The sequence below is a fragment of the Acinonyx jubatus genome, chromosome C1 (assembly GCF_027475565.1).
Source record: "Acinonyx jubatus isolate Ajub_Pintada_27869175 chromosome C1, VMU_Ajub_asm_v1.0, whole genome shotgun sequence".
Lineage (NCBI taxonomy): Eukaryota > Metazoa > Chordata > Mammalia > Carnivora > Felidae > Acinonyx > Acinonyx jubatus.
Window position 1 is genome coordinate 96,659,755 of NC_069381.1, and position 18,916 is coordinate 96,678,670.

The 18,916-nt window shown below is 37.2% G+C and overlaps 1 protein-coding gene across 1 annotated transcript in view; it reads left to right on the forward strand.

The window, feature by feature from the left end:
• SYCP1 (synaptonemal complex protein 1) overlaps window positions 1-18,916 on the forward strand; it is a 115,518-nt gene that overhangs the window by 76,098 nt on the left and 20,504 nt on the right. Inside the window, exon 27 of the mRNA XM_027058278.2 lies at window positions 18,663-18,722. Coding sequence (XP_026914079.2) covers window positions 18,663-18,722 — 60 coding nt within the window. The remainder of the gene's footprint in view (window positions 1-18,662; window positions 18,723-18,916) is intronic.

Below are 18,916 nucleotides of genomic sequence, written 5' to 3' on the forward strand. Positions count from 1 at the left end.
CATCTAATTCCCCAGCCCCAAGCCCCTTGCCTCTGGTAACCACAAATCTGATGTTTTTCTATGAGTTTTTTGTTAAAAAAATTTTTTTTAATGTTTATTTATTTTTGAGAGAGAGACAGAGCACAAGCAGGGCAGCGGGATGGGGGAGGGCAGAGGGAGGGAAACACAGAATCTGAAACAGGCTCCAGGCTCTGAGATGTCAGTACAGAGCCCAACACGGGACTTGAACCCACAAACTGTGAGATCATGACCTGAGCAGAAGTCAGATGCTTAACCGACTGAGCCACCCAGGTGCCCGGAGTTTTTAAAATTTTAGACTCTCATGTAAATGAACACATGTAAGTATTTGTTTTTCTTTGACTTAATTCATATAGCATAATGCTCCCAAGGTCCATTCATGTTATTGCAAATGGCAGGATTTCCTTCTTATTTATGGCTGAATAATCTAACAGTGTGTGTGTATATATGTGTATGTATGTGTATCACACTTTATGCATTCATCTGTTGGTAACACTTAAGTTGTTTCTTTGTCTTAGCTATTGGAAGTGATGCTGCTGCAATGAACATGTGGGGACAGATATCTCTTTAGTATAGTGTTTTCATTTCCTTTGGATGTATTCCTAGAAATGGGATGGCTAGATCATATGGTAGTTTTATTATTGATTTTTTTTGAAGAAGCTCCATACTGTTTTCCATAGTGGCTGTACCAATTTACAGTCCCACCAACAGTGCACACAAGGGTTTTCTTTTCTTCTTGTTTTTGTTGTTGTTTCAAGCTTTTATTTAAATTCTAGTTAGTTAACATATAGTGTAATCTTAGTTTCAGGAGTAGAATTTAGTGATTCATCACTTACATATAATATCCACTGTTCATCAGAACGGGTGCCCTCCTTAATACTCATCACCTATTTATCTCCCTCCATCAACCCCCAGTTTGTTCTCTGTTCTTAAGAGTCTCTTATGGTTTGTTTCCCTCCTTTCTTTTCCCCCTTCCCATATGTGCATCCATTTTATTTCTTAAATTGCATGTATGAGTGAAATAAGACAGTATTTGTCTCTGACTTATTTTTCTTAGCACGATACACTCTAGCTTCATCCATGTCATTGCAGATGGCAAGATTTTATTCTTTTTGATGGCTGAGTAGTATTCCTTGTGTGTGTGTATTTATACACACATCTTCTTTATTCGTTCATTAGTCAGTGGATATTTGGGGTCTTTCCATAGTTTGGCTATTGTTGGTAATGCTGCTATAAACAAATTGGGGTGCATATATCCCTTTGAGTCTGTAATTTTATATTCTTTGGGTAAATACCTAGTGCAATTGCTGGGTCATAGGGTAGTTCCATTTTTAACTTTTTGAAGAACCTCCATATTGTTTTCCAGAGTGGCTGTACCAGTTTTCATTCTCATCAACAGTGTAAGAGGGCTCCCCTTTCTCTGCATCCTTACCAATGTCTTTTATTTCCTGTGTTGTTAATTTTAGCCATTCTGACAGGTATGGGGGTGGTATCTCATCATGGTTTTGATTTGTATTTGACTGATGATGAGTGATGCGGAGCATATTTTTTGTGTCTGTTACCCATCTGAATGTCATCTTTGGAAAAATGTCTGTTCATGTCTTCTGCCTATTTCTTCACTGGATTATCGGTTTTTTGGCTGTTGAGTTTGATAAGTTCTTTATAGATTTTGGATACTAACCCTTTATCAGCTGTGCTGTTTGCAAATACCTTGTCCCATTCTGTCAGTTACCTTTTAGTTTTGTTGATTGTTTCCTTTGCTGTGCAGAAGATTTTTATCTTGATGAGGTCCCAATAGTTGATTTTTGCTTTTATTTCCCTTGGCTTCAGAGATGTGTCAAGTAAGAAATTGCTGCAGCTAAGGTCAAAGAGGTTGTTGACTGTTTTCTCTAATAGGATTTTGATGGTTCCTGTCTCACATTTAGGTCTTTCATCCATTTTGAGTTTATTTGTGTGTATGGTGTTAAAAGTGGTTCGGTTTTGGAGTGTCTGGGTGGCTCAGTTGGTTGAGTGTCCGACTTCGGTTCAGGTCATGATCTTGCAGTTCGTGGGTTCGAGCCCCATGTTGGGCTCTTTGCTGACAGCTTGGAGTCTGGAGCCTGCTTCAGATTCTGTGTCTCCCTCTCTCTCTGTCCCTCCCTGCTCACATGCTCTCTCTCTCAAACATAAAAAAAATTAAAAAATAAAGTGGTTCAGTTTCATTCTTCTGCATGTCACTGTCCAGTTTTCTCAACACCATTTGTTGAAAAGACTGTCTTTTTTTCCATTAGATAGTCTTTCCTGCTTTGTAGAAGATTAGTTGACCCTATGGCTGTGGGTCTATTTCTGGGTTTTCTGTTCTGTTCCATTGATCTATGTGTCTGTTTTTCTGCCAGTAGCATATTACAGCTTTGTAATATAGCTTGAAGCCCAGAATTGTGATGCCTCCAGCTTTGCTTTTCTTTTTCAAGATTGCTTTGACTATTTGGGGTCATTTGTGCTTCCATATAAATTTTAGGACTGTTTGTTCTACCTCTGTGAAAATGCTTTGATAGGGATTGCATAAAATATGTAGATTGCTTTGGGTAGTATTGACATTTTAACAATATTTTTTCTTCCAATTTGTGAGCATGGAATGTTTTTCCATTTCTTTGTGTCATCTTCAGTTTCTTTCATCAGTGTTCTATAGTTTTCAGGGTACAGATCTTTTACTTATTAGGTTTATTCGTAGGTATTGTATAGTTTTTAGTGCAGTTGTAAATGGCATAGATTCCTTGATTTTTCTTTCTGCTGCCTCATTATTGGTGTTTAGAAATGCAACAGGTTTCTATAAGTTGATTTTGTATCCTTTGACTTTACTAATTTCATTTATCAGTTGTAGCAATTTTTGGTGGAGTCTTTTGGGTTTTCTACATAGAGTATCATGTCTGCGAATAGTGAAAGTTTGACTTCTTCCTTGCTGATTTGGATGCCTTTTATTTCTTTTTGTTGTTGATTGCTGTGGCTAGGACTTCCAGTACTATGTTAAATAATAATGGCAAGAGTGGATATCTCTGTCTTGTTCCTGACAGTAGAGGAAAAGTTCTCAGTTTTTCCCCCATTGGGGATTATATTAGCTGTGAATCTTTCATATATGGCCTTTATGATGTTGATATATGTCCCCTCTATTCCTACGTTGTTGAGGGGTTTTATCAAGAATGGATGAGATACTTTATCAGATGCTTTTTTCTGCATATATTGACAGGATCATTACGGTTCTTAGCCTTTCTTTTATGTATGATGTATCACATTGATTGATTTGTGAATATTGAACCAACTTTGCAGCCCAGGAATAAATCCCATTTGATTGTGGTGAATGATTCTTTTAATGTATTGTTGGATTTGACTTTCTCTAGTATTTTGTTGAGAATTTTTGTGTTCATGTTCATCAGGGATATTGGTCTGTAATTCTTGTGTTTAGCTGGGTCTTTGGTTTCAGAATCAAGGTAATGATGGCCTTGTAGAGTGAGTTTGAAAGTTTCCCTTCCATTTCTATTTTTTTGGAACCGTTTCAAAAGAATAGGTATTAACTCTTCTTTAAAGGTTTTGCCTGAAAAGCCATCTGGCCCTGGACTTCTTTTAGTTGGGAGTGTTTTGATTACTGATTCAATTTCTTCGCTAGTTATCTCTGTTCGCCTTTTCGATTTCTTCCTTTTTCAGTTTTGGTAGCTTATATGTTTCTAGGAATTTATCCATTTCTTCCAGATTGCCCCATTTGTTGGCATGTGATTTTTCATAATATTCTCTTACAGTTGTTTGTATTTCTGTGGTATTGGTTTTGATCTCCTCTCATCTGTGATTTTATTTATTTGGGTCCTTTCTCTTATAAGTCTGGCTAGGAGTTCATCAATTTTGTTAATTCTTTCTAGGAACCAGCTCCTAGTTTCATTGATCTGTTTTATTTTTTTGTTTCTATATCATTTATTTTTCTCTAATCTTTATTACTTCCCTTCTTTTGCTGACTTTAGGTTTCATTTGTTCTTTTCTAGCTCCTTTAGGTGTAAGGTTAGATTGTATATTTGAGATTTTTCTTTCTTCTTGAGGTAGGCCTGTATTGCTATATATTTTCTTCTTATGGCCGCTTTTGCTGCATCCCAAACATTTTGGGCTGTCATATTTTCATTTTCATTTGCTTCTGTGTATTGTTTTATTTCTTCTTTAATTTCCTGTTTAACCCATTCATTATTTACTAGGATATTCTTAACCTCCATGTACTTGTGGTCTTTCCAGATTTTTCTTGTGGTTGACTTTAAGTTTCATAGTGTTGTGGTTGGAAAATATGCATGGTATGATCTCAGTCTTTTTGTGTTTGTTGAAGCCTGATATGTAACCCAGTATGTGATCTATTTTGGAGAATGTTCCATGTGCACTCGAAAAGAATGTATGCTACCCTAGGATGAAAAGTTCTGAATATTTCTCTTAAGCCCATCTAATCCAGTGTGTCATTCAAAGCCATTGTTTCTTTGCTGATTTTCTGTTTAGGTGGTCTGTCCATTGCTGTAAGTGGGTGTTATATTACTGTATTATTATCAATGAGTTCCTCTATGTTACTTATTAGTTTTATATATTTGGGTGTGCTCAAGTTAGGGGCATAAATTTTTACAATTGTTAGATCTTCTTGTTGGATAGACCCATTTATTATGATATAATGCCTTTAGTCATCTCTTGTTAGTCTTTGGTTTAAAGTCTAGTTTGTCTGAATTAAGTATTACTACACTGGCTTTCTTTTGAAATCCATTAGCATGATAAATGGTTCTCCATTCTCTCACTTTTAGTATACAGGTGCCTTTAGGTCTAAAATGAGTCTTAGGGTGCTTGGGTGGCTCAGTTGAGCATCTGACTCTTGATTTTGGCTCAAGTCATGATCCCGGGTTGTAAGATCAAATCCCACGTTGGGCCCTGCACTGAGCATGGAGCCTGCTTAAAGATTCTTTCTCCCTCTGCCCCTCACCTGCTTGTTCTCTCTCAAATAAAATAGGAGAAAATAAGTCTCTTGTGAACAACATATAGATGAGTCTTTTTTTTTTAATCCATTCTGACATACTATATGTCTTTTGATTGGAGGATTTAGCCTGTTTACCTCAGAGTGGTTTAATGATAGATATGAATTTAGTGCCATTGTATTATTTGTTAAGTCATTGTGTCTGGAGATTTTCTCTATTCTTTTCTTTTATTTTGCTTTTGGTCTTTATTGCTTTTGGTCTTTCTTTCCGAAAGAGTCCCCTTTACTATTTCTTGCAGGGCTGGTTTAGTGGTCATGAACTCCTTTAGGTTTTGTTTGGGAAACTCTTTGTCTCTCCTATTCTGAATGACAGCTTTGTTGGATAGAGTGTTCTTGGCTGTATATTTTTCCCATCAGCACATTGACTATATCATGCCACTCCTTTCTGGCCTGCCAAGTTTCTGTGTGGAGGTCTGCTGATAACCTTATTTGTCTTCCCTGGTAAATCAGGGACCTCTTTTCCATTGCTGCTTTTAGTATTTTTTCCTTATGTATATATTTTGCAAATATTACTATGATATGTCTTGGTGCTGGCCTGTTTTCCTTGATTTTGATGGGGATTCTCTGTGCCTCCTGGATTTTGATGTCTGTTTCCATCCCCAGATTAGGGAAGTCTTCAGCTATCATTTTCTTAAATAAACCTTCTGTCCCTTTTTCCTTCTCTTCTTCTGGGACTCCTGTGGTATGAATGTTATTATGTTTTATGGAGTCACTGAGTTCCCCAAGTCTACATTTGTGATCCAGTATTTTTCTTTCCCTCTTCTTTTCAGCTTCATTATTTTCCATAATTTTATCTTCTGTATCAGTCATTTGTTCCTCTGTTTCTCCCATTGTCATGATCGTTACATTCAATTGGTTTTGCATTGCGGTTATAATATTTATTTTGGCCTGAATAGTTTTTAGGTCTTTTATCTCTGCAGTAAGGGACTCCCTGGTGTCTTCTGTGCTTTTCTCAAGTCCAGCTAGTATCCATATTATTGTTGTTTTAAAGTCTGGATTAGTCATATTACTTTTATCTGTTTCCAGTAGATCCCTAGCCATGATCTTTTCTTGCTCTATTGGGATGAATTCATCTGTCTTGGCATTTTGTCTAGGTCTTTGTCTTTTTTGTGTGTGTTAGGAAAGCCTGTTATGTTTCTTGCTCCTGAGAGTAATAACTTTAAGAAGAGGTCATATATTCTGGGCCTGGTGCTTTAGGAAGTGTTTCTGGTGTACACTGTGTTTTGGCTGCTCTTTCCCTTAGGTCAGTCCTCTGCAGTTTCTCCTTGCTTGCAGTGGGGAGTATTTGGACCTTGGCCAGAGTGTGTAGTGAGTTTTAACTAGGTGTGTTCTTGTCTGCTTGTTAAAATAGACCTGATCAGTTATTTGCACTAGACCTGAAGCTTTGCACATTCTATTAGGTCAGCAGACTTGGTGCATGTGGGGGGGGGGGGGTTGTGCTGGTCTTCTTGGGGAGGGGCCTGCTGCTCTGGTTCTCAGGCACACTTGCCCTAGTAAAGAAGCACCTGCAGAACACTGGGGGGTGGGGCTTGGCATAAGTGGTTTAGGCCTTCAATTTTGGTGCTGTCCTGCTAACTGAAATTAGTTTACACTAAGGGATAGGGGAGGAAAATGATGTCGGCCCTCTCTCTTGTCCCTGGAGAGTGGAGTTTGCTCCCACTGCTGTCTGGGAAGCCCTCACAGAAGAGCGAACCATCTCCACTCATGTGTCCCAGGTGTCCCTCAGATCCCTGCCTTCACCCTGCCTGTGTTTGGGTGATCTGCTCACTCTGGAAGTGCAGTACACCTGAGTTTTATCTAATGCAGGATGGCTAAGATTAAAAAATTCCAGGGGCGCCTGGGTGGCTCAGTCGGTTAAGCATTCCTCTTTAGCTCGGGTTATAATCTTGAGGTTTGTAGGTTCAAGCCCCACATCAGGTTCTGTGCTAACAGCTCAGAGCCTGGAACCTGCTTCAGGTTCTGTGTCCCTCTCTCTCTCTCTTTCTCCCCTGCTTGTGCTCTGTCTCTCTCTCAAAAATAAATACACATTAAGGAAAAAAAACCCTCCAAACTTTAGGGGCACCTGGGTGGCTCAGTCAGTTGAGTATCTGACTCTTGATTTCAGCTCACATCATGATCTTGCAGTTTGTGGGATTAAGCCCCGTGTCAGGCTCTGAGCTGAGAGCACAGATCCTGCTTGGGCTTCTTTCTCTCCCCTTCTCTCTGCCCACCCCCCCCCCTCCAAATAAATAAATGAACTTAAAACAAAATTTAAACTCCAAACTTTAGAGACCTGGCATGGAGCAGATCCATGCTGATCCTCTGGGGGAGGGTCTCGCCATGATGAGGCTGGTGCAGGTTTATCCCAGAAGGGCAGTCACACCAATATGCAGGAACTTTGAATTTGGAGTAAAGCTCAGCAAAAAGCCAATGTCCAGGTTAGCTGTCTTCAGCAGTTGTCTCTGCACCTATGCTAAGGAGCGGGGGAGTGTAATGGTGCCTGCTGGCTCTTTTGTCCGCCGAGAAGCAATGCCACCTCTTCCAGTTGTGCTCCAAGAAGGAGGATCCGTCTCTCCCAGTGCATCCCAGGAGATCCTCAGATCTCGCTGTCTGCTCCCAGCCTTCTGCCCTCCTTCTCCACAGGAACACTGCAATGCCCACCAGGCTCAACGCCAGCCATGGTACAGACCTCTAAAACTCCAGTCTTTGAACTCTGATTGTTGTAAGAACTCATGATATCAGCCCCTTTCATTTTCTCAATCAGTGGCTTTGGGAAAGTGTTTTCCTTGTGCTCCTTCCTCCCTCCTCCTCTTTCCCTTCCCCTCCCTCTCCCTCCCTCTCTCTGTGATCAGCGCACCCTCTCCCCTGTAGCCCCTGAGATCCTTTTCTCCCCCAATCACATATCGCACCTCCTTCCTTCCAATGTCATGTGTACTCTTCTCTCCTAGTTGTGCAGTTTGTTTTGTCCTCAGATCGATTTCTTGGGTGTTCAGAATGGTTTGATATTTATCTACCTGTATTTGAGGGACAAGGCAAGCCTAGGGTCCTCCTACTGTTCCCCTGTCTTAGCTCCCTTCAAGGGTTTTCTTTTCTATACATCCTCTTTTGTCTTTTTGATGATAGTTATTCTGACAGGCATGAGGTGGTATCTCAATATGGTTTTGATTTGCATTTTTCTGATGATTACTGATGTTGAGAACCTTTTCATGTACCTATTGGCTATTCATATATGTTCTTTGGAAAAATGTCTATTCTGGTCCTTTGCCCATTTTTTTATTGGATTTTTTTGCTCTTGAATTGTGTGAATTCTTTATATATTTTTGATATTGACCCCTTATAAGACACAGTTTGCGTATATTTTTTCCACATTTTGTAGGTTATCTTTTCATGTGATCCATCATTTCTTTTGCTGTGCAGATTGACATAGTCCCACTTATTTATTTTGATTGTGTTGTTTGTGCTTTAGTGTTCTATCCAAAAAATCATTGCTAAGATCCTGTCAAGGAGCTTTTCCCCTGCTTTCTTCAAGGAGTTTCATGGTTTCCAGTCTTACATTTAAGTCTTTAATCCATTTTTAGTTAATTTTTGTGTGTGGTGTAAATACAGGATAGTGGTCTTTTATTCTTTTACTATGAATATTTAGTTTTCTCAGCACCATTTATTGAGGAGACTGTCTTTTCTCCATTGAGTATTCTTGGCTCCCTTGTAAAATAATAGTTGACTGTATATGCATGAGTTTTTATGTGTCTGTTTTTATGCCATTACCATACTGTTTTGATTATTGTAGCTTTATTTTTATTTATTTTTTGATTACTCTAGCTTTCTAATAGATCTTAAAATGAGGAGGTGTGATGCCTCCTGCTTTGTTCTTTTTTCTCAGGATTGTTTTGGTTACTTGGGGTCTTTTGTGATTCTATGTAAATTTTAGAATTGTTTTTTCTACTTCTGTAAAAAATGCCATTGGAAACAGTAGAGATGCATTGAATTTATAAATGGTGTTGGGTAGTATGGACATTTTAACAGTGTTAACTCTTTCAACCCATGAACATGGGACATCTTTCCACTTATTTGTGTCTTCTTTGATTTCTTTCATCAGTGCCTTAAAGTTTTCATGTACATTGCACTGGGTGTTGTATGTAAGTGATGAACCACGGGACTCTACGCCAAAAATCAAGAGCACACTTTACACACTGTATGTTAACCAATTTGGCAATAAATTATATTTAAAGAAAAGTTTTCATGCACAAATATTTCACCTCCTTGATTAAATTTATTCCTAAATACCCTATAGTTTTGACACTATTATGGATGGGATCATTTTCTTTATTTTTTTAATTTCTTTTTCAGATAACTTGTTGCTAGTGTATAGAAATGCTATTGATTTTTGTACATTAATATTGTGTCCTGCAACTTTGTTTATTCTAGCAGCTCTTTGGTGGAGTCTTTAGGATTCTCTCCATATAAAATCATGTCATCTGCAAATAGAGATAATTTTACTTCTTCTTTTCCATTTTTGATGCCTTTTTTTTTCTTGTCTGCTTTCTTTGGCAGAAAAATAAGTGAATAGGAGTGGTGACAGTGGGCATCTTTGTCTTCTTGATTTTAGAGGAAAGGCTTTCAGCTTTTCTCCATTGACTATGATGTAAGCTGTGGGCTTTTCATATATGGCCTTTATTATGTTGAGGTGTATTCCTACTTTACCTAATGTGTTAAGAGTTTTTACATGAAAGAGTGTTCAGTTTTGTCAGGTGCTTTTTATGCATCTGTTGAGATCATCATATTATTTTTACCCTTCAATTCTGTTAATGTGGTTTATCACATTTATTGATTTGTGTATTTGAACCATTTTTGTATCCCAGGGAAAAATCCCACTTGATCATGATGTATGATTCTTTCAGTACTGTTGAATTCTCTTCACTAGTATTTTGTTGAGGATTTTTGCATTTGTGTTCATCAGGGATATTGGCCTGTAATTTTCTTATAATTCTCTTCCCCAGCTTTGTTAACAGGGTAACGCTGGCCTGGTAAAATGAGTTTGGAAGTGTTCCTTCCTCACTTTGGGAGGAATATTTTGAGAAATATTGGTGTCAGTTATTCTTTAAATGTTTGGATGAATTCCCCAGAAAAGCAATCAGTTGTGACAGATAGTGACAGATAGTGACTACACTTACTGTGTTGTCTTGGACTTTTCTTATTGGGAGACTTTTGACAACTGATTCTTATTGGTCTGTTCAGATTTTCTATTTTTTGATGATTCAGTCTTGGTAGGTTATATTTCTAGGGATTTACCCATTTCTTCTAGGTTATCCAGTTTGTTGGCATATAATTGTTTTCGTAGTCTCTTAGGATTCTTTGTATTTCTGTGGTGTTTGTTGTAATATCTCCTCTTTTAATTCTGATTTTATTCATTTGACTCTTAGTTCTCTCTTTTTTCTTAATGATCTAGCCAAAGGTGTGTTGGGTTTATCTTTTCAAATGATCAGACTTAGCCATTGTCCTTTTCCTTCTGTCCTCCTCCCCCCCTCCCATCCTCTCCCCTTCCTCATCTGTCTCTTTCATGTTTTTATACTCTGATCTTTGTTATTTGCATTCTTCTACAAACTTTGAACTTAGTTTGTTCCTCTTTTTCTATTTTCTAGAGATGTAAATTTAGGTTGTTTACTTGAGATCTTTCTTTTTTCTTAGTTGAAGGTGTTTACTGCTATAAACTTTTTCCTCTTAGAACTACTTGCATCCTGTAAGTTTTAGTGTGTTATGTTTCCATTTTCATTTGCTTTATATATTTTTTAAATTCCCTTTTGGATTTCTTCTTTGACTAATTGGTTATCCAGGAGTATATTGTTTGATTTCCACATTATTTGTGAATTTTCCAGTTTTTCTCCTGTTACTGATTTCTAATTTCATACTCTTGTGGTTCTAAAACATACTTGGTATGATTTCAGTCATCCTAAATTTGTTAAGACTTGTTTTATGGCCTAACATATGAGTTACCATGGACATGTTCCATGTGTTTTGAGAAGAATGAATATTCGTCTCAAGATGTTTTATTGGATGAAAAGTTGTGTGTATGTCTGTTAGGTCTGTTTGGTCTAAAGCATAGTTCATATTCCAGTGTTTCCTTAATGATCTATCCATTGTTGAAAAGGGAGTACTGTTCAAACCACTATGAGATACAACCTCACACCTGTCAGCATAGCTAGAATAAAAAAAGATAAGAAATTACAAGTGTTGACAAGGAGAATAAGGAAGAATGGAGAATAAGGAAGACTCAGGCACTGTTGGTGAGAATGTAAATTGATGTAGCCACTGCGAGAAGCAGTATGGAGATTCCTCAAAAAATTAAAAATAGAAATAAACATATGATCCAGTAATTCTACCAATTACTCTAGCTTTGTAGTAAATCTTAAAATCAGGAGGTTTTTTGTTTCTCAAAAAACACTAATTCAAAAAGATATGTGCACTCTAATGTTTACTGCAGCATTATTTATACTAGCCAAGATGTGGGAGTGATCCAAGTGTTTATTGATAGATGAATGGATGAAGAAGACATGAGATACACACACACAGACACACACACACACACACACTGGAATATTGTTTGGCAATAAAAAAGAAAGAGATCTTGCCATATGTGACAATATGGCTGTATCTAGAGGGTATTATACTCAGACACAGAAAGACAAATACCATATGATTTCACTTGTATGTGGATCTAAAAGAGAAAACAAATGAATAAATGGACTCATATTTTACTTATTTTTAAAATTTTTTATTTGTTGAGAGAGAAAGAAAAGGACAAGCAGGGGAGGGGCAGAGAGGGGGGTACAGAGGATCCAAAGTGGACTTTGCACTGACAGCAGAGAGCCCAATGCAGGCAGGGCTCAGTCTCATGAATCATGAGATCATGACTTGAGCTGAAGTTGGACGCTTAACCAGCTGAGCCACCCAGGCACCCCTGAATAAACAGACTCTCTCTCTCTTTTTTTAAAGTTTATTTATTTTGAGAGAGACAGAGACAGTGTGATCAGGGGAGGGACAGAGAGAGAGAGGGACTGACAGTCTGACAGTACAGAGCCTGATGCAGGGCTCGAACTCATGAAACCGTGAGATCATGACATGAGCTGAAACCAAGAGTCGGACGCTTAACTGACTGAGCCACCCAGACGGCCCTGAACAGGTTCTTAAATACAGAGAACAAACTGGTGGTTGCCAGAGGGAAAGTGGTGGGGAGGGGTAAAATAGGTAAAGGAGATTAAGAGGTACAAACTTCAATTTAAAATAAATAAGTCAGGGGCGCCTGGGTGGCTCAGTCGGTTGAGCATCCGACTTTGGTTCAGGTCGTGATCTCGCAGCTCGTGGGTTCAAGCCCTGCATCAGGCTCTGTGTTGACAGCTCAGAGCCTGGCGCCTGCTTTGGATTCTGTGTCTCTCTCTCTCTCTGCCCCTCCCCCGCTCATGCTCTGTCTCTCTGTCTCTCTCTGTCAAAAATAAACATTAAAAATAAATAAAAATTAAGTCATAGAGATGAAAACTACAGTATAGGGAATATAGTCAATGATATTATAACAGTGTTGTTCTAATGATATAACAATGTTGTTCTAATGATATAACAGTGTTGTGACAGATAGTGACTACTTATTGTGATAATCACTGAGTAATATATAGAATTGTTGAATCAATATGTTGTATATCTGAAACTAATTTAACATTGTTAATTATATTTCAATAAAAAAATGAGGTACTGAAGTCCCTTACTATTATATTGTTTTCTGTTTCTCCCTTCAGGTTTGTTAGTATTTGCTTAATATATTTAGGTGCTCTGCTGTTGGGTGCATATGTATTGACAATTGTTATATGATCTTCATAAGTTGACCCCTTTATCATTATGTAATGACCTTCATTGTCTTTTGTTACAGCTTTTGACTGAAAGTCTATTTTGTCAAATAGACTGTTTTTTTGGTTTTTTTTTGCATGGAATATTTCTCTATCCCTTCACTTTCACCAGTGTCCTTAAAGTATAACTGAGTCTAGTTGGCAGCACATTGTTGGATCTTTATTTATCCATTCTTCATCCATTACCCATATTTTTCCATTCAGCCACTCTCCATCTTTTGCTTGGAGAATTGAGTCCATTTATATTTAGAGTAATTAATGTTAGGTAAGGACTTACTAATGCCATCCAATTGTTTTCTGGCTGTTTTGTAGTTCCTTTGTTTCTTCTTTTGCATCTTCCTTTGTGAAATGATAATCTTACCTACTGGTATATTTTGATTCCCTTCTGATTCCCTTCTGTTTATCTTTTGTGTTCCTACTGTAAGTTTTTCCTTGGTGGTTACCATGAGGCCTCCCTAGAAACTCATATAGTTCTAATAGTCTATTTTAAGGTGATAATAACTTGTAGTGCAAACAAGTCCCTTCTACATTTTGTGTTTTCAGTCAGTGTTACAGTTTGCATCTTTTAATAATGTGTGTCCATTAACAAATTATTGTAGCTGTATTTCTTTTTTCTCATTTTTAAAATTTATTTAATTTTTAAGTTTTATTTAAGTTAGTTAACATATAGTGTAATGTTTTCAGAAGTAGAATTTAGTGATTCATCACTTACATATAACACCCAGTGCTCATCCCAACAAGTGCCCTCCTAATGCCCATCACCCCTTTAGCCCATCCCCCACCCAACACTCCTCCAGCAACCCTCAGTTTATTCTCTGTATTTAAGAGTCTCTTATGGTTTGCCTCCCTCTCTGTTTTTATCTTACTTTATTTTTCCTTCCCTTCCCCTATGTTCATCTGTTTTGTTTCTTAAATTCCACCTATGAGTGAAATCATGATATATATCTTTCTCTGACTTATTTCACTTAGCAGAATATACTCTAGTTCCATCCATGTGTTGCAAATGGCAAAATTTAATTCTTTTTGATCGCCGAATAATATTCCATTGTGTGTGTGTGTGTGTGTGTGTGTGTGTGTGTGTGTGTGTGTGTACACCACATCTTTATCCATTCATCAATCAATGGACATTTGGGCTCTTTCTATGATTTGGCTGTTGTTGATAGTGCTGCTATAAACATTGGGGTGCATGTGCCCCTTCAAAATAGCACTCTTGTATCCTTTGGATAAATACCTAGTAGTGCAATTGCTGGGTCATAGGGTAGTTCTATTTTTAATTTTTTGAGGAACCTCCCTACTATTTTCCAGAGTGGCTGCACCAGTTTGCATTCCCACCAGCAGTGCAAAAAGGTTCCCCTTTGTCTGCATCCTCGCCAACATCTGTTGTTTCCTGACTTGTTAATTTTATAGCTCTAGCTATTTCTAATGCTTATTTAACCTTTATATGAGAGATAGTTAAGTGATTAACATACCACCTTCATACATATTAGAGTATTTTGAATTTGACCTTTACCAGTGTGTTTCATATTTTCATATGTTTTCATATTACTAGTTACCATCCTCTCATTTCAGCTTGAAGGACTACTTTCATCATGTCTGCATGATGCAGCATTGACCCAGCTTTCTGCACATGATCACTTGCCATCTATAAAGACCCACACTTGCCACACTTATAGGGGCATGCATAGGTTGGCAGCGGGGTAGGACGTGTATGGGTGAGATGTGTGGAGCGTTGGGAGAATGCCCATTGGCCAGTTGAGGAGATCTTCAAGCAAGGTATCCTCAGCAGCTCTTGGGCAGGCTTTCCAATAGAGTCCATGATGTAGTTAGTAGGATCTGTGTCCCTTAAATACATTCTAAACTTTTGCTGCTATAGTCCCAACCCTCCTCACCCCTTAGTCTTATAGTTAACCTCAGTATCATGGATGGAGTGATCTTTGTTAAAATCTGTTGTCTTGGTGGGGTAGATGGTAGAAAACTCTTGCCATTTTGCTGACATCAATCTTCTCTTTTCCTATTGAAAGCATTTAGTATTGTATGCTATGCTTACCCTAAGTGTAGTTACCATCTGCCACCATACAGTGCTGTTATAATATCACTGACTATATTTCCTATGCTGTACCTTTCATCCCTTGACTTATTCATTCCATAACTGGAAGCCTGTATCTACTATTCTCAATCACCCATTTTGCCATCCCTTCACCCTTTTCCCCTCTGGCAGTCATCAATTTGTTCTCTGTATTTATGGGTCTGTTTCTGCTTTGTTTATTTGTTTTTTAGATTCCACATAAGTGAAATCAGATGGTATGTGTGTCTTTGTCTGAGTTATTTCATTTAACTTAATACTCCATAGATCTATTCATGTTGTTGTAAATGGCAAGATCTCTTTCATGGCTAATATTCCAGTGTGTGTATTCACTTTTGCCATTTACCAGTCTCTCTTCAAGCTGTATTTCCTCATGCATTTTATGCAAGAAAGATAAGAATATCATGATTTGGTATATTCTACTTACAGCGTGGTAAGAGGGAGGCTGGGAAAAGGACAAAATTCATTTATTTTTTTCAGTGAATCTCTTCTTTTTGTGTTTTCTGCTCCTTCAGGTGAATCTTTTCTTTCTTTTTTTTTTTTTTTTAACTTGTCTTTTGACTTTACTGCTAGTATGTTCTATTTATTGGCATGGATAATTAATTCTGTATGGGTATGTTTGTTGTACTTTCTTTATCCAGACTAGATAGACCAAAATGAAAAAATTTAGTCATTTTTCCTGAAACTTTCACTCTCTGTGCATTTTATAGGCCTCTTTTTTTTTTCCTGGACTGCCTACTTATCCCCTCAGATTACTTCTTATCAATACAGGTATACTAGTGACAGTTATTCTCATTATTATATGTGTCCACTTTCACCAGTACTATACAAGTGGTGATTAGGTTAAGAGCCGTGTTGACTAGAATCAAATAAGCACAGGTCTACAATGGCTCTCATGCTGAGCCTCACTGGAATCAGAAATTATGGCATGTGATTGTATGTTTATGTTATTGAATTTATTTTGGAAGTTCTTAATTGTTTCCTTCCCCTGTTGACCATTTACACATCTTCTTTGGAGAATTGTCTGTTCAAATCCTTTGCCCATTTTTAAATTGTTTTTTGTTGTTGACTTATATTTTCTGGATATTAACCCCTTATTGATATGCTTTATATCATGTTTTTGTCCTCTTATTTTACATTACATATTAATATTTATTTATTTTTTCTTTTTCTCGAAATGTGTTTGTGGGTATCTTGTTAATTTGAAAGGTGTGTGTAGTATTTTCAGTTATTTTACTGGTTACCTTTGTATTTGTAAACAGTGTATCTAACACTTCCTCCTACTGCTTCTTCCTTTGTTTATACAATTTTGGTATTAATTTACATTGTCAAGATTAACAAACACATGTATTTGTTCTGTAACCATGATTCTGGTATTTAATTTGAGCTTTATATTTACATAGATTTAGTTCATCTTTTCTTTTTAATTTTTTTAACGGTTATTTATTTTTGAGAGAGAGAGGAAGACAGAGCACGAGCCAGGGGAGTGGCAGAGAGAGAGGGAGACACAGAATCTGAAGCAGGCTCCAGACTCTGAGCTGTCAACACAGAGCCTGATGTGGGGCTCAAACTCATCAACCGTGAGATCATGATCTGAGCCCAAGTCGGATGCTTAACTGACTGGGCCACCCAGGTGCTCCCCCCACCCCCGCCGATTCAGTTCATCTTTTATATGAAACTGTTTTCTTAGTTCTCAATTTTGATCCCAGTCATTATGGCAGTTCATATTTTAACTTCTGTTACTTGCCCATTGGTATGACCAAATTGTTACTAGATGACAGCCAAATTTAATTTTCCAAAATTTGTCTCTGTGGGACTGTGATAAATCACCTTCTCTATATCTTCCATGGTTTAATGGGACCTTAGTCTCTGCCTATGTGAGATGTGACATTTGATTTGCATTTGTTTACATTCTTGATATGGAGGAAAGTAACAAAGTCTTCCAGTTGGTCCTTCCAAATTTAAAACCCTCATTCTGTGGTTAGAACCAGTATGGGGATTATGGCACTTACTGAATTTAAACTATCTATCAAACTTTATTCTTAGGATCCAAAGAAACGACCATAGATTAGGTTTATAGTTCCATGGGCTCATTGTGAAAGTAGACTTGGATTAAATGCCATTTTCACCTGATCCCAAAACGCCTGCACTTGATCTAATGAAAAAATAGTAACATTATGGGTGTAATAAATGGGGTTAATTTATAGTCAGTGTCCATTTACCCATAAGTCTTAGTGTTTCAGCGCACAAGATACTAGAAAATACAGTATTTATTTGTGATACTATTACAGAATCGTTCCATAAGAGTTACCAGGCTTTCTTTTAATTTAGAGGGTTCTAGGTTTATAAATTTAATTTGTTCAAGTCTGAAATCTGGGTATAGGCCTGTCATTCTCTATTCCTGTGGCTGAAGTCAATCCTCTGTTTGCCAGTGTGTATTACAGGCATATTTTAGTTATTTAGATTGAATAGGGACCATAGTGGACTGCCCATTGGTATGGCCTTAAGGAACTCAAGATCAATTAACCACTCCCAAAGATACATGTTTGTGTATGAGCTAATAATTCCCACCTTGGAAACATATGTTGTATTAGAATAGACTGTACTAAGATCTCCAGACCAGTAAAAGTCTCCAGACTTTAATAGAGTCATTGCAGTCATAAAAGGTGCTTTTGCCCTTCTGTCTTCTAGAAGCCAAGATACATATTCAGAGAGGCAGTGCAATTTTGCTGGTTTAGAGGATGTACTTTACTCTAGAAGATAGCATTCTAGTCCCTTAGTAGAGACCCCAGTTGTCACTATAACTAAAAATCAACCATTGGTGGTTGATAGGATACATAATAAGAATAGTGACTATTGTTAAATTAGTTTACTGCCAGCTTCTTTGTGGTGAAGTGAGTTTTTTGGTTAGGAGCAACACTCTGGGATAGAGAGCACAATGTACAAGAGGCATTCAGTGAGGATTGATATTGGCATAGGCATCATGGGCAGGCACGGCAAGTTTGCTTAAAGTTCTGTGTGTTGGAACTTTCCCTTCTCTTAGTCCTTTAAGTTCCCCTGGGGCTGTAACAATTCTGTTCTCCAGTTGGCTGTCATATTAAAGGCATAATACATATTCTTTTCTGTAGGCCAGGGGTAACTTTTTTTCTATACTGAGTACACATACCCTAATCTCCAGCAAAAGTGATATATTATTTCCTAAGTATTTTGTACTCTTTTTTCCCTCATCCTTAATTATCTCATGTTGAAAGTTCATTATCCAAGGTCCAACTGAGATGTATCCTCTCTCAACACACAGAAAAATTGAATTCTACATCTAAAGGCCCATAATACTTGGATCTCTTTATAGCTCTTCACAGTTATTACTTGTGTGTATTCCTTAGTTTATAATCCAATTCGTCTACTTCATTTTACAAATGAGAAAGTTGATTCAGAGTTTTAAAAGACTCAGGATTCCACAGATACATACTAGACAGATCAGAATTTTTAAAAAAGATAATCAAAACTAAATAATGGGCTCTGTAGAAAGAAACTAATTTGCTTTTTTTTCATTATTTTCTATTATTTAGAGTTTAGCATTCTTTGTTGATACTTCTCAGCAAAGATTTTGATAATAGCATTAATTTTTGATAACAGTAATGACTGCATTGTGTGTACTCATTTTTAATAGGAAAAACTCAAAAAAGAGACCAAAGAAAACACAGTTCTTCTCAAAGAAAAAAAAGACAAGGTAAGAGTTTTATATAATTCTCCTTGTTTTTCTAACATCTACCTGAAAAATTTTTTTGATCATAAATATGTAAGGAACATCTAATATTCATTTCTAAATATAGAATGTGTTTAGAGTATACCAGTATATATCATGTATTCTTATGGAGTTATTTTGATTCATGTATAATTCCAGTAATATAGGCCCTTTATTTA